This window comes from Anarhichas minor, unplaced genomic scaffold, assembly GCF_050575085.1.
Source record: "Anarhichas minor isolate MPS153535 unplaced genomic scaffold, ASM5057508v1 ptg000007l, whole genome shotgun sequence".
In the NCBI taxonomy this organism is placed as follows: Eukaryota; Metazoa; Chordata; class Actinopteri; order Perciformes; family Anarhichadidae; genus Anarhichas; species Anarhichas minor.
Window position 1 is genome coordinate 9,740,693 of NW_027466453.1, and position 14,175 is coordinate 9,754,867.

The following is a 14,175-nucleotide window of genomic DNA, read 5'->3' on the forward strand; positions in this document are numbered from 1 at the left end:
CTCTCTCTCTCTCTCTCTCTCTCTCCCTATCCCTCCTCTTTCCATTTCCCTCTCTATGGTCGGCATAGCAACAGGCGTCAGGCTCGTCAGAGAAGGCTCTGTGGTCTGTTTCTCCGACTCCCTCTCCCTCTGTTTCTCTATTCAGCCTGTCCACACGAGCAGTATTACAACAGGTGTGAATTACATTAATGATTTTAAATGATAAACTGAAGAGATGGAACTGTTTTTTTAAGGTTGTTAGTTTTGCACTCGCAAGCAGCTTGTTCACACCGGTGAAATTGAAATCAAGTACTGACAAAACAGTGCTGGCAGAAACAGCGCACCGCTCCCCCTAATGGCCAGTGTGAATCTTGTCTCACTGGTGTAATGTAATTGAAGTAAATCCTAAGCATTCATAATAAACCCCACTGGGTGGACACTAAACCTTAATGTAGGAGGATATCTTTAAACCTCATATCTCTACCTGCCTGCCTGTCTGTCTGTGAGCCCGGCCTCAGTGCTGAGACTCAGATGGGGACTAGTGACTTTGTAAAAAAAAACACAAAACAAAACGTTTGAAAAAAAAAAAAAAAAAAAAGAAAGACAAAAGTTGTTGTGTTAGCATGAGTGGCCTCCCTCATGTGCCGTGTGTGGTGTGCCATTGTGTGTGAAGATGTGTGTGTCCTCAGGTCGTTTGTCAGGTTTTAAAAGCACCCTCTCCCTACCCCTGCCACATTTCCCCCTCACACTACTCTGCTACAGTATTATGTAGCTCCAACTGCAACCCTCCCTTCTTACTCTATCTCTCTCCCCTCCTGTCTGATAAGAGGCCTGTGTTATGAGGACAGTTGGTATTAGTATTTTGCACTCTGCTCGCTGATCTTAATGCACTTACAGGCATGGCAGTCGCACTCCAGTCCCACGCAGGCTTTGATTCGGCTCCAGTTTTGCTGCCTGTTTGCCATCATCCACTCCCAGTGTATCTGCTGAAGCTCACCGAAAGCACAGGTGGCACACACACACACTCACACACACACACACACACACACACACATGAAAAAGGTCCCCCTATTTTCAGCTTGACAGTTCCTGCCCAGGCCACTTCTCCTGGGTGGCAGCTGAAATCAAAGCACTCATCCATCCTTGACCGTGGGGAGTAAAATGTTTAGCAGGGCGGAGTGAACTGGGCTGGAGTGCGTTGGCCACGCTGGTGTGGGGAGTGTCCTGTCAGCCTCTGGTTAGTGTTCTGTTCTAATCTGCTGGGCTCCCTTTGTGAACCTGTGGACGGTGCCATGTGAGAAACAAACGCTTCGGTTAAAAAAAAATAATAAAAAATGATGTTTTACTTAATATGTTATTTTAATTTACCTTTATATTTCTGTTTGTTTGTCTGTTTTGTTATCCAAGGGTTTAAAGTTCAAAGCTCATACTCTTATGTGGGGACCTGCCAACCTGCACTCCTTTTAAATGTGATGAAGTCTTTCTGTTGGTCCGAACCATGTGTGCCAAATTGTATGTATATTCTTCTGTCAATGCTTTGAATATTAACTGCATAAAAAATATGAAGACAATTCTGTTTTTGGATGCATTTCCGTCAACCTTGAAGAAAAGTGAAAATACAAAAGAGTCGTCACAGTGTGTCAGATTTCTATCCCAAATGCTCATGGGTGCTGACAGATTTTTTTGCTGCCGTTTACAAAAGGTTTAACACAATTTGTCGTTTTTGATTGGTTGCAGTCGTGCTATAGCATAGGCCTGCACTGTGCCTCTCTCCCTGCACAGTTTACCTCAATCCGAGGCCCCTCCCTCCGTATTTATATCCTTTTCACTGTGTTTTACCAGCTCTCGCGCCATGTCGACCACAACAGGTTGAAGTGTTTACAACCATAATATTAGTATCACAGTGAAAAGGGACTGGATATGGTGCATTTAAGGTTCAAAACTACACCAAAACACAGATATTCACTGAAATCTGCAAATTTCCTCCAAATCCAAAGCTCCATGGTATTCCTCTCTATGGATTTCTATTCCTTTCCGTTTGTTTCCAAATGGCTTGTGTAGCAAGTGAGGAAGCAGATGTTTTCACACAGCTGTACAGGGACGCCAATACTGCAACACAGCTGCACAAAACCCCAGCTTATTGGCTGATAATAGCTCAGCTTTTGCCTGCCCCAGACACAACATTTCCGCTTTACAGCTGATCCCAGTTCGCTCAAGGAATATTAGAGACGTTCCTCTTTTCCTGTGGCCGGTGCAACATCCGCAGGCCAAAAATTCCTCTCCAGATCGCCCCCTTCTTTCGCCATACATAATCATAACAAGTATAACATCAGTTTGACATCTGGAATTTGAAATTGCATGCATTCATCGGCATGTGGAAAACCTATTGTAATCTCTGTCTTTCTTTCAACATTTTCCCCTTGGTTCTTTCGAGCTAAGCTGCCTTTGAGATGGACTCTATCAGCTGGGCGGGTGGCGGCTGCCTGAGAGCACTTCCGCCATGGTGAAGCTGCAGTGTAATGTCATCTTGAAATGGTTTCATCATTCCAGACACTTATGCAAAAGTACTTGGCAACTCAGAGATGCACAGGAGAAAAAAAACTGTTTCAAAGATAAAATAAACAAAGTGATACTTTTCTGAACATTTGCCGTTTTAGTTATGAATTAACACTCGTAGTTTTAGGTTTGAAAAACACGCTAAGACAATGAGCGTAGTATTTCCAATAGCTTCTCTTCCGTCTGTCTTGGCTTGTATAGCTGAAGTCCGTTACAGGCGCCCACCGTTCAGCTTTGAGGTGAATTTCTTTCGGTTTTGATATGGTTTCTCAGGTCATTCCAAACAGCAGGTTTCTTCACGTAAGAAGCTACTTAATTTTGCATTCACTAACACACAAACAACGTCATCCAGTTTCTCTGAGTTCACTGCACAAACTGTCACACCATCCATGTTCTATGTGAGCTTTAGTACTCCCAGTCAAATGGTGAGGCTCTGACAGTGGGTTATTTCCAACTTCAGAGCCGCTGTGTTCACTCATCCACAAACTGAGAACCCAAACAACCACATCTGCCTGCAGCTATTGTTTCCTTAGCAGCCATTTTTACATCACAGCAACATTGCAGAGAAGCAACGGAAGTACAACCTGGCAGGGCTTGTCATGTACAGTACTAGGATGCATGTTTAGTCGACCAGAAGATAAGGCATGTGTCCCTGTGCCACCTGACTTCCTGTCCTCACCCTTCCGAATGGGCACTTTCATGGCCAGCTGGTTCATTCATGATCCACCTTAACCTATCTCTGGGAAAGTTTCAGGATCTCACTTCACATCTGTCCCACTACACACACCTGTTAGCATTCAGTCACCACTGCTAATTCTTTGCAAGGCATACCCAACAGGTTGATTTCCAAGTTAGTTCTCCTCTCTCTGTCCTTCCTCGTGTTGGTGGGGTTTTTTTCCTGGTTGCAAACACTCTTCTCGTCTCCACTTTGTTTTTTAAACCCTTTGAATTGATGCTGCTTCTGTGCTTGACTCTGGGTTTACTGCGTGGTGCCATGTTGTCCACATGGCCTCTAGAGCTTGTAACGCTTCAGTGTGTAATGTTACCATATGCCTTACATGTTTTCCAGGACTAATAAAAAAAAGCATAACAAAACGTCAGGAGATGTGCTCTTTTATTTCAGTGCCCATTCTGGAAAATATAATTTTACTCCCCAATATTCTACAAATATCTGTATTGCTATTCCTTCCTAAATTACAGGATCGATAAAACTACATAAAAAAAAATATATATACACACAGTACCATGCATTTTTTTCCAAAATAATGCTGAAACAGTAAGAACATGTTCGGGAATGCTATGTGAAATGATTAAGAAAACAGCGGTTGGTCACATTAAAAAATGTCAACTTCAATCTTGAAGAAAGCAATGGTGAGGCAGGTTATGACATTGAAAAATCCAAAATAACTGCAATGAGAGCTGAAAAACAACATAATAAAAGCAGATACTCATCGCCATAAAAATACAGAGCAAATGGCTCCAATCACATTTTTTTTAAATTATAAAACTGCTTAAGAAGACCTCCTTAGATTGCTTTTATGTTTAAGACTCAGCTGGTGGCTCTCCAATCCCCTTGGAGGTCAATACTTCAGATAAGCGAGCCAAGTAAGTGGAATCTGGGTAACTGCTCCTGAGAGAGACAAAAAGAAAACTGTTCAGCTCAGATACATGGACTAATGTGACCTTTAACTCTACAGCTCTGTTAGACATTCACACTGGCCTCACTCACCCTGATTTGCCTCCATATAGGGTGGTCTTGTGTGGGATACAGTCCCAGGAGACCCTGGCCCCTGTGTCTTTGCCCGTCACTGTGAAGGTGAGTCCCTGTCTGAATGCTTCTTTCAGCCTTGGCATCAGCTTTCTGACCTTCTCGCTGTCGGGAAAATAGGCTTCAAACACCCCTCCTTGAAATGGTTCTCCTGGAGAAGGGTGATCCTCCTGGTAAGACAGAGAGCGAAGACCACTCGTAAACACAATCTTTAGATATCATCTTGCATGAGCTAAAAGCAAAGTCTTGATATTAAAGCTATATGTGATACCTTAGCACACACCATTCATACACAATGTCAGTGTATTTTCCAGTACTCAATAAATCATAATAGTTAAGCTAAATGCTTGTTGACATCGTATAAAAATAAACTACAACACAAAATAGTGTATCTGCAACATACACCTAACTTCTCTATATTATAGGCCTTAAACAGAACAATACTATATCCTGTTAAAACGTTTAAAAAACATATTGAAACAATAATATAATGTGTTGTCCCTTCCTAAATGAAGATGAATATGCCTTCCAGTACATATCATATACAACAGTTATCAGTGAGAATGTGTGTAAAATAAGCCCCTCACCCCTTGGATACCATCCGGAATGCAGTAAGTGATCTTGATCGCAAGGTTTTTTGTGTGACCTGGTAGAGTGATGTTTAGTTTAGAGTTGGTCATTTTGCCGTTGATGCACCGTGTCGTCGCCTCTGTCTCATGACAAACTCTGCATTGGACGTGTATTGTGTCCAGGCACTTTGAGCACATGCTAGCTCCACACTTTGTTTTCATCGTCAGCATCTCACTCTCACCACACACACAGATGCCACCCGGACCTGATCCGGATTCCTCTGGTGTGTCCTGGATCTCCGTTTGTCTTTGCTGCGTACTGTCCTTGTGGGTCGACTGTATAGTTCTCTCTTTCTTATGAAGGGCCATGTCTTTATCAGTCGGGGTTGTTGTTGGCATGGCATCATTCACATGTCTCGCACTATCAATTCCTGGTGTAGTGTGGCTGACAAATGACTCACTCTTCTGCCCATCCATCTCCAGTGTTTCTACAATTTTCACTTTCTCTTTAATGACAGGGTCTTTCCTCACCAACAGTTGAGTAATAGATCCATTCACAAGCTCTGTCTCACGGAAGTCACTTCTCTGGTTTGTTCTCCTTTCCCGACTACTATCAGTCCCATCGGCTTTGCTTGTTTGTCTCTCTAGCGTCACCTGAGGATTACTGTAACAGTGCAGACTAGTACTTTGGTCCTTGTTCATTTGCAAAAATGTGGATGGACTCGATTTGGAGGCAGAAGGGCCAGAGAGGTCCTGTCGTTCAGGTATTTGGGCCGGATCCCGAGAAAATACCTCCCGCAGGGAAGCAACCACCTGAGAACACAACGCTTGCGGGCCGAGAACCAATAAGGTCTTCTTTGAAATCCTTATGGTAACTTTCTTGAACCGGCTACGCACCTCAGCACAACAAGCCTGTAAGGTTTCATCTGCTTCGTTAGTGATACCCAGCTCTGACAGGCGCAGCTTGTCCACAGAGAAGTCTACACAAACCGAATCAACCAGCTTCTGTAAACCTAGCTGACATAAACTCACTTTGGATGAGTTTGCCCCTCTTAAGGTGACAGTCAGATCATAACTACCCTCTAAGGAGCTCTCTTTCATCTGGACATCAGAAGTCAGGTCATCCACACGGGAGCTGTAGGCTTCTTTTATGTGCTTCCACATCCCACGGGAAACTGTAATCTCTGCATTGTAGACTTCCCGCTTGTCCCTCTCTGTTTGGTTACTGAAGCTAGAGGACCTGCCCCTGGCTCTGACTGTGGACTTGGCGGAGTCGTCTTGACTCTTCGGACTCAAAACTTGGGCCTTCTGCAGAGGTGTTCCTGAGAAACTATTGGCTCGCTTCAAGGTGGATCCAGATCCAGCAGGTGGAAGTAAAGTACTTCCTGACAAACTGGACTGAGTTGTGCTAATAGGAGATGTTAAGCTCTTGGGTCGAGTATCAATTAAATGAGCCTTCGAGGAGGTTCTATTCTGCATCGAAGCATTTGAAGGCAAAGCATATCCACTCTTGAACAAGATGTCCCCTCCAGTGTTTTGGGCTAACGCTCTGGAGACACTTTCATCAGAAATCCCTGCTGTTTTTGACAGTACATCATGACCTAATATTGGCCCGAGGCGTGTTTGTCGAATGGGAGACGAGAGCCCTCGTAAGGTGAGGTCAGTTGGTCGACTGCCAAATGCAGCAAGCCCTGAATCCTTAAACCGAGCAGCTATTTTATACTTTTTGGCTCCTTCAGCTCTCCTCTCATCCTCCTCTGACCTCAGCTGCTGATCTATTCTGTCACCCTGAGAATCTGCGGTGGAGGACAAGGTGAGGGGGACTCTCCACTCATGAGCATGTGTTGATGAGCCAGAATCATCTAGAGGATATCTAAGAAGACTGGCTACATCCTCTTTTTTACCCCTCACTTTGCTCGGGTCCAGGAGAAGTAACAGCTTAGCCTCAGACACATCACTATTGCTCCCAATAATGTAAATATTTATCTCATCTTCATTCAGAAGAAGCTTAGGAAATCTGACACTTAAGTTGTCCATCACCCTTTGCTGCCCCCCCCCGAGGGACAGGATGCTCTTAGGGAGCTGGTCTCGACGGATCTTGGTCTCGTTCTCCTCGTAAAGCCTACTTATTGCCTTTCTTGCCAACTTCAGGCTCTCCTGATCCCGGCCATCCGCCCCCACTCCTGTTGCTACCTGCAAAAACAGAGTAGTCAACCCCTGATTTGTCATATCCACTACATCAACACCATACTGACTAAGGATATGCTGGTATTCCTTCCTGCAGTGTTTCTGGAGATACTGGAACATGTCTGCATCCACAATTAGTGAGAAGTCCTCCTCTGATGTAGTAGGATGCCCAGGAAGCTGCAGAGCTGCACCCTCCGTCAGGCCAGTATCTCCCAAAACATAACCACCAGGTGTCAGGTCTCTATGTGAGCTGGAGTTGTACTCATCAGAGGGCCTGCCAATGTGAACTTTCTCATGTTGTTCTCTTTGCTTATTCGGTTTCCTGCTCTGACCCTCTGACTCCTGAATATGAGGCTTCAGCACTGTCTGAACGGACTTGGAGCCACTGGTGGCAGGTTGACCTGAGTGATTGTTTTCGGCCGATTGTGGTCTTTCAGGGTGGCCAAATAGTTGCGCCAAAGCAGCCTGGACTTTGGAATAGGCGCCATCCAATGTGCACAATTCCTCAGTAGCATCGTGGTTCATCTGGATATCAGGGTGGCTCTTATGAAGGTTTGTCAGTGCCATTATTCCCCCAGGAAGCTGGCTGAGGTCGACAGTTGCTGATAATCTTAAGATGACCTACGATGATGGAAGAAGAGAGACAACAAACACTCATGGATTTAACTGTCTATTCAGTATTTGTTGACATATTTGAAAATATTCTGCTGAAGTGTACCTTGTCTGGGTCCAGGCTTTCTCGGTGCTCAGTTACAATGACTTTATACTTCTTTTCATCCACTTCCAGAGTGTGCCGTCTCTGTTGAATAAGTCTCTGTGCCACTGTGTGAGAGGGGTCACCAGAAAGAAATCAATCTCAGTCTGTAAAGAATCCTGACTAAGCCCTTTACCATTGGCTACTCCATTGACTTGCATGTCAAAATTCCAGCTTAGTGTAAATCACTGGTCACAGCCGACATAGTGAGACATGTTTCTAATTACTGCAACTACATTTTGGAGTCTTTAAAGTGAAAGTTAATGAAGCATTTGCTGTTGTATTGTGAGACAAGAGTGTACTGTAAATAATATGATCTAGTTAATATTATTTCCACACCACCATGTGTCTGTAATGGAATCAAGTAGCCAGAAAATTCCACCTCCCCTACACTTCATATGCACAGACATGCACACGCGCTGACCCTACTGACCTCCACTGTCATCGAAGGTGATGAGGGCAGAGACAGGCGTTGCCTTGACAATGGTAACAGAGGTTATTTCCCCTCCTCCATTCCTGGCTCTCAGGAAGTGGATAAATAGCTTGTCTTTCAGCCTGTTATCCTCAATGTCAGCGGGCAGACCGCTCACCCTCACGGTCCTGCCCGGCTCCGCCATCTGCTGGGAGAAAACAAGTCACTGCTGTGAAGAACAAGCATTTTAAGAGTGACTGCAAGACAGCAACACAAAAGTACCAGGATTCTGCAGAAGCGGTGAGCGTGAACACCAACAGGATGATGACAAAAAAGCCGAAACACAACACCTCTTTACGAAGCTGTTGATGTGAAAGTATTGGCCAACCATTCACAGACCCCACCCTTGCAAATAGGAAGGGAGACATAGTTGATAATATAACACCCTCTATTGGGGTAACTAGGGCACTACATCAACAAAACTCAGAAATGTCCATTTCAGGGGAAATCGGTAGTGAGACTTTTGTTGAAATAGTGAGCAATTAACTGTCAATCTCAAATGTATTAAGACGTATCACATCCCTCTACAGCTGGTTCTCTAATACACGAAGATGATGACATCTGGTTTTGGCAACTGATGTTTGATCAAGTTAATGCCATAACTATTAGATATTTGATCTGTATTGTTAAAAAGAAAACGTGTTGCCGTCTCTTAGTTCAAATGCAATGTGAATATAAATCAGAAAATAGCAAAGATATATTTCAGATTGTGACAGATGGTGAAGTTAACGCCCCTTTCACATTCCCACCTACAGTTAGCTGCTGCCGTGTTGGCAACTGCTAGACACAGAATAAACTGCTTAAAAAACAGCATAGGCTATCTTTATTAACTATGTTGCTTTTCACACACACACACACACACACACGCACACGCGCACACAGACCACCCCCCCCCCACACACACACACACACACACACAATAGACATGTGTAATTGCAAAGTAACTAAAATATTATGTTGAATTATAAACTATTTTGGTCTGATTTGCAGCCACCCTGCAACAAATGGGCAAAATATTGAGTATTTTTTTGCTACAGGATCTCTAAACAATATATGTAGAAGCGAGCAGGAAAGCCTCATTCGCAGAGCTGAGTGTCAAGGAAGTGGAGAGAAATCAGAAATCAGCCTATCGCAGTATCGACGGATCTCCTGTTGTCCGACGCTGTTACTGTCTGACACAACACATCTTGGATATCTTTAAGATTTGTAACGTTTACTGACCTTACGACTGTTTCACGGCGGTTTCCCGCTATCGTTCAAAGACTGCCACACTTTACAAGCCACGGAGGAAAGTGAAACTACAAACTGATGTGTGATCTGTCGTGTCCACGCGAGGGGGCGACCAAGTGCCGTCTCATTGCACATAACAAGTAGGCCCATATTTCACGGTAAAGAGTGTGCGTGTGCGTGCGTGTGCTTATATGAGTGCAGGTGCCACGGCTTGAATGGATCAGTCCTCCTTCCTACGATTTACAATTTCACAAAAAATAATAAAAAAAAGGAGATCCAAAATGGATACCAAATTGTGTAGCTTTGCATTTTTGTATTTGTTTACCCTACTGATCATTTTATGACCCCTCAGATCTATGTTGTTCCGCTTTGAGGGGAACCTGATGCCTAATTTGTGAATCACTGGAATAAATTACCTAGCTATATATTTGGAAGTTAAAACTAAGTAGCTCGACCTCAATCAGCTACAAACATAATATGCTTGTTGCATCAGTATTAACAGTCTGGTGATGTATCAGTCATACTTTTACTTTTGATATATCAAGTACTTTTGTACTTTTACTTCAGTGGGGATTTTCAATGCAGGTCATTATTTATTACATTTCTGTATTGGTATTTTATTAAAAATCTACTAACAATACCTAAAGAACCCATTGAGAATAGTTGATTTGAGCCATCTTGACCTTATAAATACAGCATGTCTGTAATATGGCTGAGGTCACTACACAAGATTAATCAATTCTCTAGTTTACTTCATATGAAGACAAATATAATCACAGTATCTATCTGGAAACTGCAGTTGTTGTAGTTATAGGCTATATGCCTTTGTGTTGTATTTTTTTGGCAAGCTGCCTTCCGTCTTATTTGTATTTACTTCACACACAAACTGCAAAGACCACAATATTTTAAAGGTCAATCAATCAATCGTTCATCTGAGGTCCAACCAGACTCCAAATAACAGTAGGTGGCAGTAATTCATCATTACATTGAAAGCCAACCACTTACACAAAGCCGTAGAAGAAGAAGTCTGTCTTTTGTCCAATCAGAGGCTACGTTACTACATGTGCGCATGCGCGGTGGGCCAAATATTTCATGTGTTATACGTCGTGTCCGGTGGAGGTCACAGACATCTGAACAAAACCGAGGTGAGTGAAGTCGGTGTGTTCGTGATTGTCACACTGAAAATGCTGAATTGTATAGGAAAATGTGTGTATAGCGATAATTACAAAGCGAAATGGAGACGTTTTATTCTATAATCTACATATGACGTTGTTTCACAGTGTTGAGTAAGGCGTGCATGTGAGCAACCGCTGTACATCAGTGACAGATAACATGCGTAGGTTTGCTGACACGCGCTTTATTTTAATTTTAGTGTGTTTAAAATGATATACAAGGCATATGTTGCATGTCTTGAACTCTTCAGATATAGTGCTCGCTTCATTGGGCTTAGCTTAGCATCTGTCTCGGTCTGAGCTACATCCATGGTCTCAGTACTCAGCTCGGCGACAAGTTGATGCTAGCTAGTGAGCTAAATTAGCTAACAGCCACAGCCTTGGCATCTCTCAGCATTGTCTCAAGGACAAGGGTAACTATTACTGGATGGAAGGGGTTTATAGTGGCTTTATAAACACCGTCACAAACGGTCATGTTGGTGAAGTGTACTAATTGTATTAACCTCTCGTCTTATATCCACTACCAGTAGGATTGCTACCATGGCCAAGCTGTTCGAGTCTATTGGGAAATTGGGGCTGGCCCTCGCCATTGGTGGAGGTGTTGTAAACTCTGCTCTTTTCAATGGTGAGTGCTTATCAATTGGACACCTAACAACACAAAACAGGTTGTTCTCAAGCTGTGCCAGTTCACCTAGTTTTTAACTCACTGGCGACACTCTAATAAGACCATTAACTCACTCACTGATTGGTTATTATTTCATTACAGTCGTTTTAAGATGTAAAACTAGTTGTCATCCCATTTAACTGCAGCATAACATTTCATATGTTGGTCGAGAGCACTGCAATTTAATACATCAAAGCATGTTTATTTGTCACATACACAATTTTACACAGTACATGTGTATTTTCAGAGTCAAAAACCTAACAATCTCCCACATAGTGGCCCTCCCCTCTATCACACACTTTTACATGCATACACTGTGCTTATCTCACATACACTTTTACTACTTTGCTACTCTGACAACAAATACTCAGTATTTGGAAGAAGAAAAAAATGCTACAAATAAATAAAACACAAATGAAGAAATTGACAATACAAATGTTGAAATACCCCAAGTCTAATTCAAAGCAGCTAAAGAAATATTTAAACCATTCACCAGTCATGTTTGCAATGGAGCCAACTATGCTTATTTTGTTTTTTATAATTCAGATTTTGTGATTCTAATATTATTTCATCACATATTCATCATTTTTTTCTTAAACCTCTACTGTGTTGTAATACGATTCACAGCAGTTCTACATTGTGTGTTTATGTATCTTCCGTGTGTTTCTTACTGCTGAATTTAAGTTGACAAAAGAATGATGATTGTATTTCCGGTAATATGTATTTGATGAACCCGATAACAGTCCTTTAGCGATGTCTAGCTCTTCAATCAGGGCTTTATGTCAAAGGTTAGGAACACACTGAGCAATGAACTATAAACCAGTTCACACGAACCTCTTGGCAGAGACTAACTGTACTTCTTTCTACAGTTGATGCAGGGCACCAGGCTGTGATATTTGACCGGTTCAGAGGAGTGCAAGATATTGTTGTTGGTGAAGGTACCCACTTCCTCATTCCCTGGGTTCAGAAACCTATCATCTTTGATTGTCGCTCCCGTCCACGCAACGTGCCCGTTGTCACAGGCAGCAAAGGTACATCGATCATCTACTGAACTGCTGTGACGTCGTCCTCACTTTTGCTAATAAAATTCAGTGTCTCTTTAAACTCCGTCTACAAATTGTGTAAACATTACCTAAGAATGTAACTTGTATTGTACATAGGATGTTTTAATCTAAGAAACGATGTTTCACAGGCTAATATGTGCAGTAAGTTCACTTAAACAATTCCTCCCCCCCCCCCCCCCACAGATCTGCAGAATGTAAACATCACATTGCGTATCCTCTTCCGGCCGATGACCAACCAGCTGCCACGCATCTTCACCAGTATTGGTGAGGACTATGACGAGAGGGTGCTACCATCCATCACCACAGAGGTCTTAAAATCTGTAGTGGTGAGTATCAGTCTAGAGTTATTACCAACAAAAAGGTGACTTGTTTTTTTTCTCGTTATGATGTTAAACCGACGTCTCTGTGTGACTTTTTGTTTTGTTTCACAGGCTCGGTTTGATGCCGGTGAGCTCATCACCCAGAGAGAGCTTGTTTCTCGGCAGGTCTGTGATGACCTCACAGAAAGAGCCAACACCTTCGGCCTCATCTTGGACGATGTTTCACTGGTATGAAGCGGCTGGCAAATTTTGCAACGTTGTTCATGTTCTCTCTTCAAATTGACTTTAACTTGGGGAAATAATTGTATTGTGTTCTTTCAGACACACTTGACCTTTGGCAAGGAATTCACAGAGGCTGTTGAGATGAAGCAGGTGGCCCAGCAGGAGGCGGAGAGGGCCCGCTTCGTTGTAGAAAAGGTACATTTTTTACTTGCAGATCGTCCCTATACTACTTATACATTCAGAAATTTGTATGCAGTCTCTATGGGGAAAATGTGGATGGTTGAATTACAGTTATTGTGAATTAAGGCCAGCTCACAAAATCTCTTTTTCCTTTTAGGCAGAGCAACAGAAGCAGGCGGCCATCATCTCCGCAGAGGGAGATTCCCAGGCTGCCTTGCTCATCGCCAATTCTCTGATGGAGGCTGGTGATGGTCTGGTGGAGCTACGTAAGCTGGAGGCAGCGGAGGACATCGCCTTCCAGCTCTCCCGCTCCCGCAACATCACTTACCTGCCATCAGGACAGGGCACATTGCTCCAGTTGCCCCAGTGATGACATCTCTCCTCATGTCCAGCCCACTCGCTCTGTCACCAGCCGTTACAACGGGCCATGGGAGGGGTGGTTGGAGCATTCAATAAAGGACTCTCAACTTCACACACATTCCTCTCACTCTTTCTCTAACCAACTCTGGACTGGGCTCTGCTGATAGCAGACTGGTGGGAGACAAAGTGAGAGGTCTGCGATGGATACATTTAAAAAGTCCACCCAGGCGTGAGGAAGGGGGGGGGGGGGGTCATCTATAGTACTTGTTTTGAAAAAGATGATAATGCCGTTAATTAAAGATTTGTCTTTGCTACATTGTTTCAGAGCATTGCATGTGTGGAAAGCAACAGATTGTTTTTAACATCAAGGAAAAACAGTTTGATTGCTTTAAATGATGAGATGATAAATCGTGAATAATAAATGCAATTACTCTGTTATATGTGCAGGAACAATTCATTAACGTAACTTCTTTTTGTTCTGATTTGCCAGAGGTATACATAGCTATATGCATATAGTCGTCGTGTCTTTAGTTTGTGTGGAGAAAGTGTGCGCACCATATTTCAAAAATGCCTCGGCTTAATAAAATTTTCTTTCTACTTCCCAGTGGTCATACTTATTGTTCAAGGCCACAGAGGTGATTGTACATCATTCTGTGTTGAGTGTAATCAAAATCACCA

The 14,175-nt window shown here is 43.1% G+C and overlaps 2 protein-coding genes across 4 annotated transcripts; one reads left to right on the forward strand and one right to left on the reverse strand.

Moving 5' to 3' along the window:
• Window positions 1-3,632: 3,632 nt before the first annotated feature.
• LOC142944144 (uncharacterized) lies at window positions 3,633-9,621 on the reverse strand. Of its 2 annotated transcripts, none has more exons than XM_076085604.1 (6): window positions 9,507-9,621; window positions 8,247-8,430; window positions 7,778-7,881; window positions 4,891-7,680; window positions 4,265-4,473; window positions 3,633-4,165 (listed from the first exon to the last, which is right to left on the reverse strand). In XM_076085604.1, exons 2-6 carry the CDS (start codon window positions 8,428-8,430, stop codon window positions 4,078-4,080), a joined length of 3,375 nt encoding a protein of 1,124 aa, XP_075941719.1. In that variant the 5' UTR covers window positions 9,507-9,621; the 3' UTR covers window positions 3,633-4,077. The 2 variants fall into 2 exon arrangements, with proteins under 2 accessions (XP_075941719.1, XP_075941720.1); XM_076085605.1 differs by having other exon boundaries at window positions 8,247-8,433; window positions 9,507-9,569.
• Window positions 9,622-10,610: 989 nt separating this feature from the next.
• phb (prohibitin) lies at window positions 10,611-14,097 on the forward strand. 2 transcript variants are annotated; one of them, XM_076085642.1, is made up of 7 exons: window positions 10,611-10,660; window positions 11,215-11,312; window positions 12,221-12,382; window positions 12,599-12,741; window positions 12,847-12,963; window positions 13,057-13,152; window positions 13,295-14,097. In XM_076085642.1, the coding sequence occupies exons 2-7, from the start codon at window positions 11,228-11,230 to the stop codon at window positions 13,505-13,507; spliced, it is 816 nt and encodes a 271-aa protein (XP_075941757.1). In that variant the 5' UTR covers window positions 10,611-10,660; window positions 11,215-11,227; the 3' UTR covers window positions 13,508-14,097. The 2 variants fall into 2 exon arrangements, with proteins under 2 accessions (XP_075941757.1, XP_075941758.1); XM_076085643.1 differs by having other exon boundaries at window positions 10,631-10,660; window positions 11,218-11,312.
• The last annotated feature ends 78 nt before the right edge of the window (window positions 14,098-14,175 follow it).

Coding starts and splice junctions, on each gene's coding strand:
- LOC142944144 (XM_076085604.1), bottom strand. CDS start 8,430: ATGGCGGAGCCGGGCAGGACCGTGAGGGTGAGCGGTCTGCCCGCTGAC. Junction 7,882..8,246: donor CACCTTCGATGACAGTGGAG/GTCAGTAGGGTC, acceptor CCTCTCACACAG/TGGCACAGAGACTTATTCAA. Junction 7,681..7,777: donor AAAGCCTGGACCCAGACAAG/GTACACTTCAGC, acceptor CCATCATCGTAG/GTCATCTTAAGATTATCAGC.
- phb (XM_076085642.1), top strand. CDS start 11,228: ATGGCCAAGCTGTTCGAGTCTATTGGGAAATTGGGGCTGGCCCTCGCC. Junction 12,383..12,598: donor CGTTGTCACAGGCAGCAAAG/GTACATCGATCA, acceptor CCCCCCCCACAG/ATCTGCAGAATGTAAACATC. Junction 13,153..13,294: donor CCCGCTTCGTTGTAGAAAAG/GTACATTTTTTA, acceptor TTTTCCTTTTAG/GCAGAGCAACAGAAGCAGGC.